The 15,535-nt window shown below is 38.8% G+C and overlaps 1 protein-coding gene across 11 annotated transcripts in view; it reads right to left on the reverse strand.

Annotated features, from left to right (window-relative positions):
• Positions 1-15,535, reverse strand: part of TAX1BP1 (Tax1 binding protein 1) — an 82,370-nt gene that overhangs the window by 46,219 nt on the left and 20,616 nt on the right. For all 11 annotated transcript variants that reach the window (XR_014834043.1, XR_014834041.1, XR_014834039.1 and 8 more), the window contains exon 5: positions 11,311-11,469. Coding sequence is in view for 5 of the 11 variants with exons in the window: in XM_021079294.2 (XP_020934953.1) it covers positions 11,311-11,469 (159 nt within the window). In the remaining 6 variants the exon portion in view is untranslated. The remainder of the gene's footprint in view (positions 1-11,310; positions 11,470-15,535) is intronic.

The following is a 15,535-nucleotide window of genomic DNA, read 5'->3' on the forward strand; positions in this document are numbered from 1 at the left end:
TGAGAGGTCAAAATAAATATTCAAACACAGTAAAATATGTATAAAAGAGGTAGTAGGAGTTCCCATCATGGCACAGTGGTTAATGAATCCAACTAGGAACCATGAGGTTGTGGGTTCAATCCCTGGTCTCGCTCAGTGGGTTAAGGATCTGGCGTTGCCATGAGCTGTGGTGTGGGTCGCAGATGCGGCTCGGATCCTGAATCGCTGTGGCTCTGGTGTAGGCCAGTGGCTACAGCTCTGATTAGACCCCTAGCCTGGGAACCTCCATATGCCATAGGAGAGGCTCGAGAAAAGGCAAAAAGACCAAAAAAAAAAAAAAAAAAAGAGGTAGTAAATTCAAACACATTAAAATAAGAATAAAGGAGGTAGTAAAGAGGTGGTGAATAAAATTTCATTTTAGAAAAGAGTATTCTGGAGTCCCCCGGAAGTCTAGTGACAGGGAACTCGAGTGATGTCACTGCTGTGGTTAGGGTCACTGCTGTGGCTTGGGTTTGATCCCTGGCCAAGGAGCTTCTGTATGCCACAGCGAAGCCCAAAAAAAAAAAAAAAAAAAAAAAAAAAAAAATTATCTTTTTAAAAAGGATATTCTACTTAAAAGTAATAAATAACTTAAATTTTTTATCACATCAATTAAGATAAGTAACTTAAGGGAACTTGATCAAGCAAGCCTCTTCATTAGCTTGTTTTATAAAAGGCCTTTTCTGCCTAGTTTATAAAACTATGAGAATCAAATGTAACAGTACATTTGGAGGTTTCCACATACTTATTGAAGACTATAAAGCAAACGAATTGATAAATTAAGACAAATTGTGTTTGGGGGTTCCCGTTGTGGCTCAGCATGTTATGACCCAACCAGCATCCTTGAGGATGCAGGTTCAATTCCTGGCCTGGCTCAATGGGTTAAGGATCCGGCATTGCCATGAGATGTGGTTTAAGTCAAAGACATGGCTCAGATCCTGCATTGCTGTGGCTATAGCATAGGCAGGCAGCTACACCTCTGATTCGACCCCTAGCCTGAGAACTCCCACATGCCATGGGTGCACCCTGGGGGGAAAAAAAATTGTATTAAAAAATAATTTTACAATCTTCCACTAATAAAAGTATGATCCATAAACCTAACAACAAAAATTACCATTCTGCCAATTTAAATGTATCAAATGTTATAAAGCAATTATAAGTCAATTTAATTCTCATAACATTTACAGCCAAGTTTTTTGCTTACAGATTACCATTTTAAATATCTTGCTAGAATATGGAAATTACTATGCTGCATCTATACTTCATTAAGAAGATTATCACAATAGATAGTGGTCAGATACTCTTACTGGTTTCACTTTGGCTCAAGCAACTGTTTGCCTTACTGAATTTGCAACATAAACCAAATATTGTTATACAAAACCAAATGCTTTTCTGATGTCAATGCTATAATAAACATCAAAAAAAGGTAATATTTATTCCCTCTACTATAACTGTTGTCACTATCCTGTGTTTCTTTAAAATTTGACACATCTTCTGTATTTGTCTTGCTGATTTATAAAGACAGCCAAGAAGGTTTCTAAATAGTTTTTATTTTTACCAAATGCTCTCATGGCACCATAAGTAGGACATATATTTAATCCAGGTATTTCTGAGGATTCCAGACAAGATGGCAGTAGAAGGACTCAAGCTCATCTTCTCTCATGAAAACACCAAAATCAAAACTACCTACCAAACAACCATCAACAAATAAGAATGAAAGCTACCAAGAAAAATACCCTAAGTCCAAGAAGCCACAGGGAGTTCCTGCCATGGCACAGTGAGTTAAGCATCCAACTGCAGAAGCATGGGTTCAATCCCTAGCCTGCTGCAGTGGGTCACAGGATCTGTTGCTTCCGCAGCTGCAGCATAAGTCACAGATGCGACTTATAGAATCTCTGGCCCAGAGACTGCATATGTCGCAAGTGTGGCCATAGAGATTTTTGAAGAAAAAAAAAAGAAGCCACAATGAGCCAGTAGGAGGGGTGTTTTCGCAATATGAGAAGGTTCACTGGTAACAGCAAACATACAAAGGTAGGAAATCATCCACACACAAGTATGATATCAAAACCAGCAACTGTAAGAAGAGAGTACAAATGCAGGATACTGGAAACTCATTTGAAATTAAGAGACCAGAAACTTAAAACAATCTTACATACATAGACTCCTATATCAAAATCTCATGGTGACCAAAACCCAAAAATCTACAATAGATAAACACACAAATAAGAAAAAGCAATCCAGGAGTTCCTGATGTGGCTCAGCAGGTTAAGAACCTGACCAGTGTCCATCAGGATGAGGGTCTGATCCCTGGATTAAGATCACTCAGTGGATTAAGATCCAGCACTGCTGCAATCTGTGGCTAGGTCACAGGTGCAGCTTAAATCTGGTGTTGCCCTGCTGTGGCATGGGCCGACAGCTATGGTTCCAATTCTACCCCTAGCCTGGGAATGCCCATGTGCCCCAGGGGCAGCCCTTAAAAAAAAAAAAAAAATGAAAGAAAAAGAAAAAGCAATCCAAACACAACACTAATGATAGTCATCAAACCAGAAGAGAAAAAGAAAGGAAGGGAAGGAGTTCCTGTTATGGCTCAGCAGGTTAAGAAACTGACTAGTATCCAAGAGGATGCAGGTTTGATCCCTGGCCTCGCTCAGTAGATTAATGACCCAGCATTGCTGTGAGCTGTGGTGTAGGTCACAGATGCAGCTCAGACTCTGCATGGCTGTGGTGTAGGCCAGCAGCTGCAACTCTGATTCAACCCCTAGCCTGGGAACTTCCATATGCCTCAGGTGTGGCCCTAAAAAGAAAAAAAGAGAGAGAGGGAAAAGAAGGAAAGGGGGAAAAAAGATTAAAAAAAAAATTTGAAAATAATTAACAAAATAGTAATAAGAATACACATATCAATAATCACCTCAAAAATGTAAATGGATTAAATGCTCCAACTGAAAGACAAAGACTGGATGAATGGATACAAAGACAAAACCCATGTATACATTAACCACAAGAGAACCATTTCAGTTCTGGTGAAACATACAGATTCAAAGTAAGAGGAGGAAAAAGACACTCCACAGAAACAGAAATCAAAAGAAAACTGCTATAGGAGTTCCCATTGTGGCTCAGTGGTTAATGAATCCAACTAGGAACCATGAGGTTTCGGGTTTGATCCCTGCCCTTGCTCAGTGGGTTAAGGATCCGGCATTGCTGTGAGCTGTGGTGTAGGTCACAGACACAGCTCGGATCCCACGTTGCTGTGGCGTAGGCCGGCGGCTACAGCTCTGATTAGACCCCTAGCCTGGGAACCTCCATATGCTGCGGGAGCGGCCCCAGAAAAAGCAAAAAGACAAAAATAAAATAAAATAAAATACAGCTAGTGTAGCAATATTCCTATCAGACAAAGCAGAGCTTAAAGATAGTTACAGGAATTCCCGTCATGGCGCAGTGGTCAACGAATCCAACAAAGAACCATGAGGTTGCAGGTTCAATCCCTGGCCTTGCTCAGTGGGTTAAGGATCTGGTGTGCCATGAGCTGTGGTGTAGGTCACTGACGCAGCTCAGATCTGGCATAGCTGTGGCTCTGGCGTAGGCCGGGCGGCTAGAGCTCCAATTCAACCCCTAGCCTGGGAACCTCCATGTGCCTCGGGAACGGCCCTAGAAAAGGCAAAAAGACAAAAAAATAAAAAATAAATAAAACAAGATAAAAACTTCCAACAAACAAAAGTCCGGGACCAGATGGCTTCAGAGGGAAATTCTACCAAATACCTATCCTTCTGAAAATAGTCCCAAAAATTACAGAGGAAGCAACACTCCCAAACTCATTCTATAAAGCTACCATCACCCTGATACCAAAACCAGACAGATACCACAAAAAAAACGAAATTAAACGCCAATATCCCTGATGAATATGGATGCAAAAATCCTCAACAAGAAGTTCCTATTGTGGCTCAGTGGGTTAAGGAGATGATATTGTCTCTACAAGAATGTGGGTTCGATCCCTAGCCTCACTCAGTGTGTTAACGATCCAGCATTGCCACAGCTGCAGTGTAGATTGCAAATGGGCCTCAGATCCAGTGGTGCCACAGCTATGGTGTAGGCTGCAGCTGCAGCTCCAATTCAATTCCTAGCCCAGGAATTGTCATATGCCACACTAGCAAACTGAATCCAACAATACATTAAAATAATCATACACCATGATCAAGTGGAATTTATCCCAGGGATGTAAGGATTCTTCAATATCTGCAAAGTCAATATGATACACCACATTAACAAACTGAAGAATAAAAACCATATGATCATCTCAATAAATGCAGAAAAAGCTTTCAACAAAATCTAACATCCATTTATGATAAAATCTCTCCAGAAAAATGGGTATAGAGGGAACCTACCTCAAAGATAATAAAGGCCACATATGACAACCCCACAGCTGACATTATTAGCAACGAAAAGCTGAATTTCCACTTAGATCAGGAACAAGACAAGGATGTTCACTCTCTCCACAACTCACAAAATGGGAGAAAATATTTGTAAATGACGGGACAAAGGATTAATCTTCAAAATACATAAACATCGGAGTTCCTGTCATGGCGTGGTAGAAATGAATCAGACTAGGAACCTTGAGGTTGGGGATTCAATCCCTGGCCTCACTCAGTGGGTTAAGGATCTGGCGTTGCCATGAGCTGTAGTGTAGGTCGCAGACATGGCTTGGATCTGGCATTGTTGTGACTGGCAGCTGTGGCTCCGATTAGACCTCTAGCCTGGGAACCTCCATATGCTGCGGGTGCAGGCCTAAAAATCAAAAAAAAAAAAAAACCCATACATATATATATATACACACACACATACACACACCATACATATATATATACATATACACATACACACACACACACACACCTCTCACACAGTTCAATATCTAAAAAAACAACCCAACCAAAAATTAGTAGAAGATTTATAATAGACATTTTCCCAAAGATGAGAGCCAGATGGCCAAAATCACATGAAAAGATGCTCAAAATCACTCATCATTAGAGAAATGCAAATAAAACATCATTAGAGAAATGTAAGGCACCACCTTACACCAGTCTGAACAGCCATCATCAGAAAGCCTACAAACAGTAAGTGCTGAGGAGGGAGTGGAGAAAAAGAAATCCACGCTACATTACTGGTGGGAATGTAAACTGGTACTACCACTATGGAAGTTCCTCAAGAACTAAAAATAGAACTACCATATCATCCAGCAATCCTACTCCTGGTTATCTATCCAGAGAAAACCATAATTCCAGAAGACACATGCACCTCAATGTTCATTGCAGCACTACTGACAATAGTCAAGATATGAAAGCAACCTAAAGGTTCATCAACAGAGGAATGGATAAAGAGGATGTGGTACAATGTAATTTACTCAGCCATAATGAAGAATGAAATAATGTCATTTGCAGCAACATGGAAGGAGCTAAAGATTATCATACCAGGTGAAGTTTGTCAGGCAGTGAAAGACAAACATCATGTAATATCACTTATATGTGGAATCTTAAAAAAGGATACAGGAGTTCCTGTCATAGCTCAATGGAAACAAATCTGACTAGCATCCATGAGGACGCAGATTCAATCCCAGGTCTCAATCAGTGGGTTAAGGATCTGGCGTTGCCGTGAGCTGTGGGGTAGATTGCAGACACGGCTCGGATCTGGTGTGGCTGTGGCATAGGCTAGCAGCTACAGCTCCGGATTGGACCCCCAACCTGGAAACCTCTATATGCCTCAGGGGTGGCCCTAAAAAGACAAAATAAATAAATAAAAAGATACAAATGGACTTATTTGCAGAACAGAAACAGGCTCAGAGACTTTGAAAACACTTTTGATTACCAAACCGGACAGACCAAGGGGAGGGATGACTGCTGTTTTAGGGTTGGTATATGAAATGATTGGCCAATGGCGTACTACTATATAGCATAGGGAACTCTATCTGATATTCTATGACAATCTATATGGGAAAAGAATCTGAAAAAGAATGTGTATAACTGAATCACTGTTGTACAGCAGAAATTATTACAACATTGTAAATCAACTATACTTCAATAAAACTTTCAAGTGAAAAAAATAATCCACGTATTTCTTCCTAGGAAAAAGATTGCCCAGAGGCAAAAACTAGTTTCTGATTCTGTAATTAATGCAAGTTTTAGAGTGGGTAAATAGCCATCTAAAAAAAAAAAAAAATGTATAGAAGAACCAGAAAAGATTAGTAAGCATGAACTAACTGCTTTACCTATGAGTCATTTAACTCTGTCTACAGTATGTCATAAAATTAATTCTAACTATAATTTGAGAGTCTCAGAATCTTCCTGGTACCTACAAAAGCATCCAACAGCTTCTCAGAATCTGAGCCCAATGCAAAAGGCATGAAAATACTATATTAGGGATTATTCTTAAAGCCCCTAGTGCTCACGTCTGAATGAAAAATAAGCATCTTCAATGTGCCTAAGTCTTCCTTAGCATGAAAATGAGAACAGAGCCCTTAGGGTACATCCCAATAACTAAGAACCATACTTTCTTTTAAAAAATAACGTTTCTAAAAGAGTAAAATCTACAACACGGAGCCTTTGAAAAACACTTGAAATTTGGGATAAATATTAATTTAATCAGTATTTGCAAATTATGTCAAAAGGGCATCATAATTTAATGTTAAAGAAAAATTTAAAGAGATAGCCTGCTACACTATGCACCAAGATACAACCAGTAGCAAAAGGAAATTTGAGAGAGTTAGGCATTTCAGATTCATGAAACCAACTTCTCCCCCTCCTCTTAAACTGAAGGATCACACCACTATGACCCCCCATAACCAATTCCCTCAAGTCATAACTCTCAAACATAAACAACCAAATAAAAACACTGCAAATCACTTACCTATGTGGCTAAAGATGCACTAAAAATCTTACATAACAACACATTTATTCCTCTGTTTAAAAACATTAACTCTGTATTCACAATGAATACATGTGAAAAACCCAGATACACTAGCCCTGAAAACTATCTAGAAAAAAGTATGATGGTACTCTGGATTCTAATGTACACAAACAGTAAAATAAGGTAAATTAGTACCTGAATACTCTAAATAGCAAATCAATGGCAAAGGATTATTTATGGAAACTGCTACAAGATTTTAAAATAAACATTACTCTTCTGATGTAATCTGGCTTTTATCAAACACTTGGTTTCTTGAAATCAACTAAAATACCAAACTATGCAAATAGCTACAGAGAATATGAATTTATCTTTTCCCGTTTCTAGAAATACACCAGACAAAAATCTAACTGACAACAATGTACAATAATAAACTATCTTCATGGCATTAAAATAATCGGCTTGGGAGCTCCTTGGTGGCCTAGAAGTCAAGGATCTGGCATTGTCGTTGCTGTGGCTCGGGTCACAGGTTCAATCCCTGGCATAGGGATTTCCACATGGCACAGGTGTGGCCAAAATAAATAAATAAATAAAACAGGCTAAAAGACAAAATAAATAACAATAATAATTAGGCAGCTAATTATTTCTTTAACATTGCTCCCATAACAACAACCTGTTTAAGTTTCAGTTAGGTATTTTGGTTGTTTTTCATTTGTCAACTAACCTGAGAGAGATCATAACTAACTTTAGCATACTTCAATTTGTAGTATTTTTTTTCCCATTTTTTTGTCTTTTTCTTTTTAGGCCTGCACCCACAGCATATGGAGGCTCCCAGGCTAGGGGTCAAACTGGAGCTATAGCTCCTGACCTATACCACAGCTCACGCAATGCCAGATCCTTAATCCACTGAATGAGGCCAAGGATCAAACCTGAGTCCTCATGGATACTAGTCAGATTTGTTTCTGCTGAGCCAAGACAGGAACTCGATTTGTAGTATTTTAGATCTCTGAATAAACATCAAATATTCAAACAACGTCTTCAATAATAGACCTCAAATTATCTTGAGAAAACAACAAAAGCAAAAAATTCACTAAGAAAACTTCCGTGAAGAATAGTGTCAATATTAAAAGAGCAAAGTTTAAATACAGTAAAACGTAATGAGGACTTTTACCAAAATTCTGCTATGAGAAAATACACTTGCCAGTGAAACTACAACACAGCCTCACACTGTGCACAAAAATAAACACAAAATGGCCTAAAGACTTAAAACATAAGACATAATAAAAATCCTAGAAGAGAACATAGGAAAAACATTCTCTGACATAAATCACCCATAAGTTTTCTTAGGTCAGTCTCTAAAAGCAATAGAAATAAAAACAAAAATAAACAAATGGGACCTAACCAAACTTACAAGCTTTTGCACATCGAAGGAAACCACAAAAAAAAAAAAAAAAAAAAAAAGGCATTCTACGGAATGGGAGAAAATAGTTGCAAACAACGCAATTGACAAAGGCTTGATCACCAAAATATATAAACAACTCATGGCAACTCAACAACAACCAAAAAACCCAGTCCAAATTGGGCAGAAGATCTAAATAGACATTTCCAAAGAAGACATACAGATGGCCAGCAAGCACATGAAAAAATGCTCGTCACTAATTATTAAAGAAATGCAAATCAAAACTACAATAAAGTACCACTACACACCAGTCAGAATGGCCATCATTAAGTCTACAAATAACAAATGATGGAGAGGGTGTGGCAAAAGGGAACCCTACCCACACTGTTGGTAGGAATGTAAATCGATACAACCACCACGAAAAACAGAACGGAGGTACCTCAGAAAAATAAATATAGAACTACCATATGATCCAGCAATCCCACTCCTGGCCATATATCCAGACAAAACTTTCACTGAAAAAGATACACCCCTATATTCTTTGCACTACTATTCACAATAGCCAAGACAGAGAAACAAGCTAAACGTCCATCAACAGATGAATGGAGTAAAAAGATGTGGTACATATACACAATGGAATACTACTCAGTCATAAAAAAGAACAAAATATAATGCCATCTGCAGCAACACGGATAGAACTAGAGACTCACACTAAGTGAAGTAAGTCAGAAAGGGAAAGACAAATACCATAGGATGTCACTTACATCTGGAATTTAATATATGGAACAAATGAACCTATCTACAGAAAAAATCAAACTCATGCACATGGAGAACAGACTTGTGGTTGCCAAGGGAGAGGTGGAGGGATTGGGATGGGCCGGGAGTTTGGGGTTAGTAGATGCAAATATCGCATTTGGAGTGGATAAGCAATAAGATGCTGCTATATATAGCACATAGAACCCTATCTAGTGTGTACTGTGTGTGTACATATACACACACACACGTACACATATATGTATACATACATATCTATATGACTGAGTCACTGTGCTATATAGTAGAGATTGAAAGAACACTATAAATCAACTACAATAAGAAAAATATTTTAGAAACCTATCCAACATAAAAATTGCAGAGGACCTAAGGAGACATTCCTCCAAAGACATACAAAGGGCAAACAGGCACAGGAAAAGCTGGTCTACATAACTATCAATGAAATGCAAATCAAAACCATAAAAAACATCAGTTCACTCCTGGAGTTCCCATCGTGGCACAGCATAAATGAATCTGACTAGGAACCATGAGGTTGCAGGTTCGATCCCTGGCCTCACTCAGTGGGTTAAGGATCTGGCATTGCTGTGAGCTGTGGTGTAGGTCGAAGACACAGCTCAGATTCGGCATTGCTAAGGTGTAGGCCGGCAGCTGTAGCTCTGATTCGACCCTTAGCCTAGGAACCTGCATATGCCATGGGTGTGGCCCTAAAAAGCAAAAAAAAAAAATAACAGTTGACACAGATCAAAATGGCTGTCATCAAAAAGATAGATTATAAAATACTGGTGAAGCTGTGGAGAAAAGGGAAGCCTGTGCACTGCTGGTGGATATGTAAACTGGTGCAGGCACCATAGAAAACAATATGGAAATAAAACTACCATATACACACCTACCATTTCTAGGTATGCATCTAAAGGAAATGAAAAAAGGATATGGAAAGATTTATCTGCACTCATTTCACTGCAGCATATTCACAATAGTCAAGATACAGAAACAACCTAAATACTATCGATGGGTGAATGGAAATAGAAAAGGGGGTATTAAATACGATGGAATATTATTCAGGTCATGAGAAAGAAGAAAATCCTGCCATTTGCAACAACACGGATGGACTTTGAGAGCATTATGCCATGTGAAAAATGCCAAAGATAAATACTGCATTGTATCTGCTTACATGCAGAATCAAATTCACAGTAGAAGAAAAGTGGGTGCCAAGAGCTGCCAAAAGACATAAGCATATCCAACTAGTTACAATATAAGTGAGACTGTGATATGTATATAATCATAATCCGTGCAAGTTTATCAAAACAAATTTTCTTATGAAAATTTTAAATAAACAAGTCAATAACTAGGTGATTGCTCTTTTTCCATTCTTTTTGGCTAGTGACTTAAATCCATTTGTATCTCTAATGAAGCCACACTGTTTTTTGTTTTTGCTTTTTGTATGTGTGTGTCCTTTTGCCTTTTCTAGAGCTGCTCCTGCAGCATATGGAGGTTCCCAGGCTAGGGGTCCCATCAGAGCTGTACCACCAGCCTATGCCAGAGCCACAGCAACATGGGATCCAAGCTGCATCTGCAACCTACACCACAGCTCACGGCAACCCTAGATCCTTAACCCACTGAGCAAGGCCAGGGATCAAACTCGCAACCTCATGGTTCCTAGCCAGATTCATTAACCACTGTGCCAAGATCGGAACTCCGAAGCCACACTGTTTTACACTTATACTTCTTTTTACCCTGCTCAACAAATTGTACCAATTTTTAATTGGGTGGTTTTCATAAGCAATTTATTGCATTTCCCACAAGGATTTCAAAGTTCTATCTAATATTACATCTTATTTCACTGAACTCTGCTTTTTCAAAAAATAATTTTAACTACTTTATTCTATTTTGCCTTTATTCAGTGTTTATCATTCCTAATAGTATTTCTAACCTGTACCCCTAAGATCTATCAAATAGTCTAGAATTAGATGTAAGACATCTAGAAACAGTTGTCAGGGACGTCACAAGGCTGATACCAAAAATCAAAAAATATTTCAACCATTTACAACATAAAAGAGGCTGTGGCAGAAGAAGGTTGATAGGATTTGACAAATTCTCATATAAGTGCCTAACTAAAGGCTATTTTTTTTCAACACGTAGTCTTCACTCATTTTAATTGGTTCGGTTCTTGGAAAAAATTGGGTTTCAGACAATATACTATGACTCCAGTTACATAAGACACAACTAACCTTCTGCTCTGCTTGCAGTTGGTCACATCTTTCTTTCTCATGGTTAAGCTCTCTTTCCATTCTCCCAACTTGTTCTCGAAGTTGTGTTGTTTCTTTTTCCAAAACTTCAATTAACTTTAACAGTTCTTCTTTTTCTTTCATTGTTTTCTCAATTTTCAACTATAAAACAAAAACTCAAATTATTTTTTTATAATCCTAAAATGTTTAATTTAGTTTTCCATTTCCAAAAAATAGTGAACAGGAGTTGAACGAATCCAACTAGGAACGATGAGGTTTCGGGTTCGGTCCCTACCCTTGCTCAGTGGGTTAACGATTCAGCGTTGCCGTGAGCTGTGGGGTAGGTTGCAGACGCGGCTTGGATCCCACGTTGCTGTGGCTCTGGCGTAGGCTGGTGGCTACAGCTCCGATTGGACCCCTAGCCTGGGAACTTCCATATGCTGCAGGAGCGGCCCAAGAAATAGCAAAAAAGACCAAAAAAAAAAAAAAAAAATAGTGAACAAATTTTTTGCAGAAAAGAACTCTTTAAACATTATCTACATCTTGTCTTTTTTTTTTTTGTCTTTTTTAGGGCTGCACCCAAGGCATATGGAGGTTTCCAGGCTAGGGGTCCAAAAGGAGCTGCAGCCACTGGCCTACACCACAGCCATACAGGGATCCAAGCCGTATCTGTGACCTACACCATAGCTCATGGCAATGCCAGATCCTTAACCCACTGAGCAAGGCCAGAGATCAAACCCACAACCTCATGGCTACAAGTCAGGTTCGTTAACCACTGAGCCATGATGGCAACTATCTACTTCTTACCATCAGCCTCTTTTAGTCTTCAGTTAGAAAAATTTATGAAGAGCTCCCGCTGTGGTGCAACGAAAACTAAGTATCCATGAGGATTTGGGTTTGATCCCTCGCCTCACTCAATGGGTTAAGGATCCGGCATTGCCGTGAGCTGTGCTGTAGGTTGAAGACACAGCTAGAACCCTGCATTGCTGTTGCTGTGGCGTAGGCTGGCAGCTGCGGCTCTGATTCAACCTCTAGCCTAGAAACCTCCATATGCCACAGGTGCGGCCCTAAAAAGTGAAAGAAAAAAAAGCAAAATTCATGAATCATAAATTCAGATCTTTTGGTTGGGCAAAGAATAAAACATTAAAAGAAGGTAGAAAAGCAATGAATTTCATTATGAAGTGGCCGGCTAAGCACTTTTCAAATCAGTACTAAAAATAAGACATATTGGAAGTTCCCTGGTGGCTCAGCTGGTTAGGGATCCGGTGCTGTCACTGCTGTGGATTGGGTTACTGCTGTGGTGCAGGTTTGATCCCTGGCCCAGGGACTTCGGCATGCTGTCAGTGCAGCCAAAGTAAAAATTAAAAATAAGATATATTAAGTTTCATAAGTGACCTAATTCTGGGCTTTTCTTATTTGGGCTAATAATTAAGGAGAAAATGTGTGCTTCTTCTTGAATGCAAATCTATGGGAAAGCTTTGAATCTATTAAGAACTTCCTTATGGAGTTCCTGTCATGACTCAGCAGTAACGAACCAGACTAGCATCCATGAGGAGGCAGGTTAGATTCGTGGCCTTACTCAGTGTGTTAAGGATCTGGCATTGTCGTGGTGTTCACAGACACGGCTGGGATCCCACATTGCTGTGGCTGTGGTGTTAGCAGACAGCTACAGCTCCGATTCAACCCCTAGCCTGGGAACTTCCATATGCCACAGGTGTGGCTACTTTTTTTTAGGCCTATTTCTCTTACAGCAAGAAGTCTTTGATTCTAACAGGGGAGGAAATATGGAGACTCAGAGGAAAGATTTCACAAAGGAGGCCATCACACATTTAGCTAAAATAAAATGTTTTCCCCTGATACATCGCAAGTCAGTTTTCCAGGGTCATGGAATCAGACTAATTAAACTTTAAAATGGCTCTTAGGAAAATTAAAAGAGCTGTAAAAAAAATTTAAATGACCCCTCTATCTCTTCCATCAAATGAAAATGACAGGAGTGAATGCCCTCAAAAGAGAAAAGTTTACTAATTCATTCAATTTCTTTTTACCTTACCTATTTTGCAAAAAAAAATGCTTTTGGGCTCTTAATTTCCTGGCAACTTAAAAACAAAGATACATGTTCACATAGTACAAAAGAAAAATTATAAAACAACTACTTTTCCCCAGTGATTTATTGGTACATACTTTCTCAAGTTAACTGAATCTTAAGTAGAAATTTTTTTAAAAATTAAAATTAGATAAAAACGTACACAAGTCTAATTCCTGCCCCCGATTTTGTATTCTGAAATCTTTCAATCACAGAAAATGGTTAAACTTTTCCAATGAGCACTCAGACACCCACCACCTAAATTCAATAATTATTACTATTTTGCCGTGTTGTTTTATCTACCTTTATACACCCAAGTTTATTTACGCTTTGTTAAAGCGTTTGAAACACAGCTGCAGATCCTTCCCCTAAGTGCACAAGACAAGCATCTCCTAATTAGTACAGTCTCCTGTTCAACCACTACCACAGCTAAGAAAACTAAGAATAATCTTAAACGAATGGGTAATCCAGTCACAATATCCCCACTACCCCCAAAATGTCTACTTTTTTAAACTCTAGGATCCCAGCAAGGATCACAAACTGAAGGATTATATTGCAACCATTTTTAATGTCAGCAATGCCCTAATGTCTCACGCTTATCTAATCTTGTTCATTTTTAGTAAAATCATTAAAGATTTTAATGAATGTAGAAATGCAAAAGACTTGTTTAAAAAACCTGTCAGAATATAAATATCTTACTCCCAGGAACATTCACCTAAGAGATGGAAATTTAAATTCTCTTCATAAAGTATATTTGATGAGTAGGAAGACGAGAACTACATTGTGTGATGTCCCCATTTACCTGGAACACAAGAAAGAGGTAGATGCCAAAATGTCTGTTGTTTTCTATTGTAGGCCCTGAAACCAGGGTGGTCTAACAAGTATTCAAAAGGCTGCAATGTAAATGCTCACTGCATTCTTCTTAAAGAGCTAGGCTTGTTTCACCATCTTCAGCATTCAAATAACAGGCTAAAAACCCTGATCATCAGGCGGCTGTCATCACAAAATGTTTTAGTCACCCTATAAAAGTTGCATTTCTTTAAGATAAGAGAGGAATTTCTGGAAGGGGGAAGTGAAGATACGGAAAAATTCACAATAAAAGTTATTGGTTCCTTCTAATCTTCTTAGTTCAACTACCTAGTATCTATAACTCCATCTTTTTTCTATAGCCTGTTGTAAAGATAAATAAAATCAAAGGTATAAGATTATTTACATATTTAAAAAAATTATCTATCAAGAATAGGCAATGATCTGCCATAGACTAAATATGAATGAAAATTAACTAAAAATGTATACTGAACCAATTAAAGAAGGCGTTTTTCATAGAAGCTCAAACATAACATTCTAATTTTTGAAGTTTAGAATAAAGACATTGAAAAGTATCCTGAAAGAACGGTGTTCTATTTTCTCCTTTAATTAGTACTAAAAATTAAGACATATGCCATTATTAGACCATCTACACAGTAAAATTCTTTTGAACCCAGTACAACGACTCTAAACTATTTAATAAAAAACAATAAAAAGCTTTTTCTGGAGTCCCCATTGTGGCTCAGGGGTAACAAACCCAACCAGTATCCGTGACAACATGGGTTTGATCCCTGGCCTCGATCAGTGGCTTAAGGATCCAGTGTTGCCATGGGCTGCTGTGTTGGTCCCAGACAAGGCTCCAATCTGGCTTAGCTGTGGTATAGGCCAGCAGCTGCAGCCCTGATTCTTCAACCCCTAGCTGAGGAGCTCCCATGTGCCACAGGTGCAGCCCTTCTTTTAAAAAAAAAAAAAAAAAAAAAAAGCTTTTTCACCTGATCTTTTGTTTTTTTGCTTTTTTAGGGCCGCACTCAAGGAAGCATATGGAGGTTCCCAGGCTAGGGCTCCAATCAGAGCTACAGCTGCTGGCCTATGCCACGGCAGCCCCAGATCTGAGCCATGTCTGTGACCTATACCACAGCTCACGGCAACAGTGGATCCTTAACCCACTGAGTGAGGCCAGGAATTGAACCCGGATCCTCATGGATCCTAGTCAGGTTCGTTAACCACTGAGCCACAATAGGAACTCCTCACCTGATCTTTTTAAATTATAGTTAATACAGGCTTAATCATTTAATCAGATAACAAAAAGAAATCATTCTAAAACTGCTCAACCTAAAG

The sequence above is a fragment of the Sus scrofa genome, chromosome 18, assembly GCF_054392235.1.
Source record: "Sus scrofa isolate SSC_HxYL_T2T_F1_AM1 chromosome 18, Sscrofa_HxYL_maternal_Yorkshire_Landrace_v2.0, whole genome shotgun sequence".
Classification (NCBI taxonomy): Eukaryota; Metazoa; Chordata; class Mammalia; order Artiodactyla; family Suidae; genus Sus; species Sus scrofa.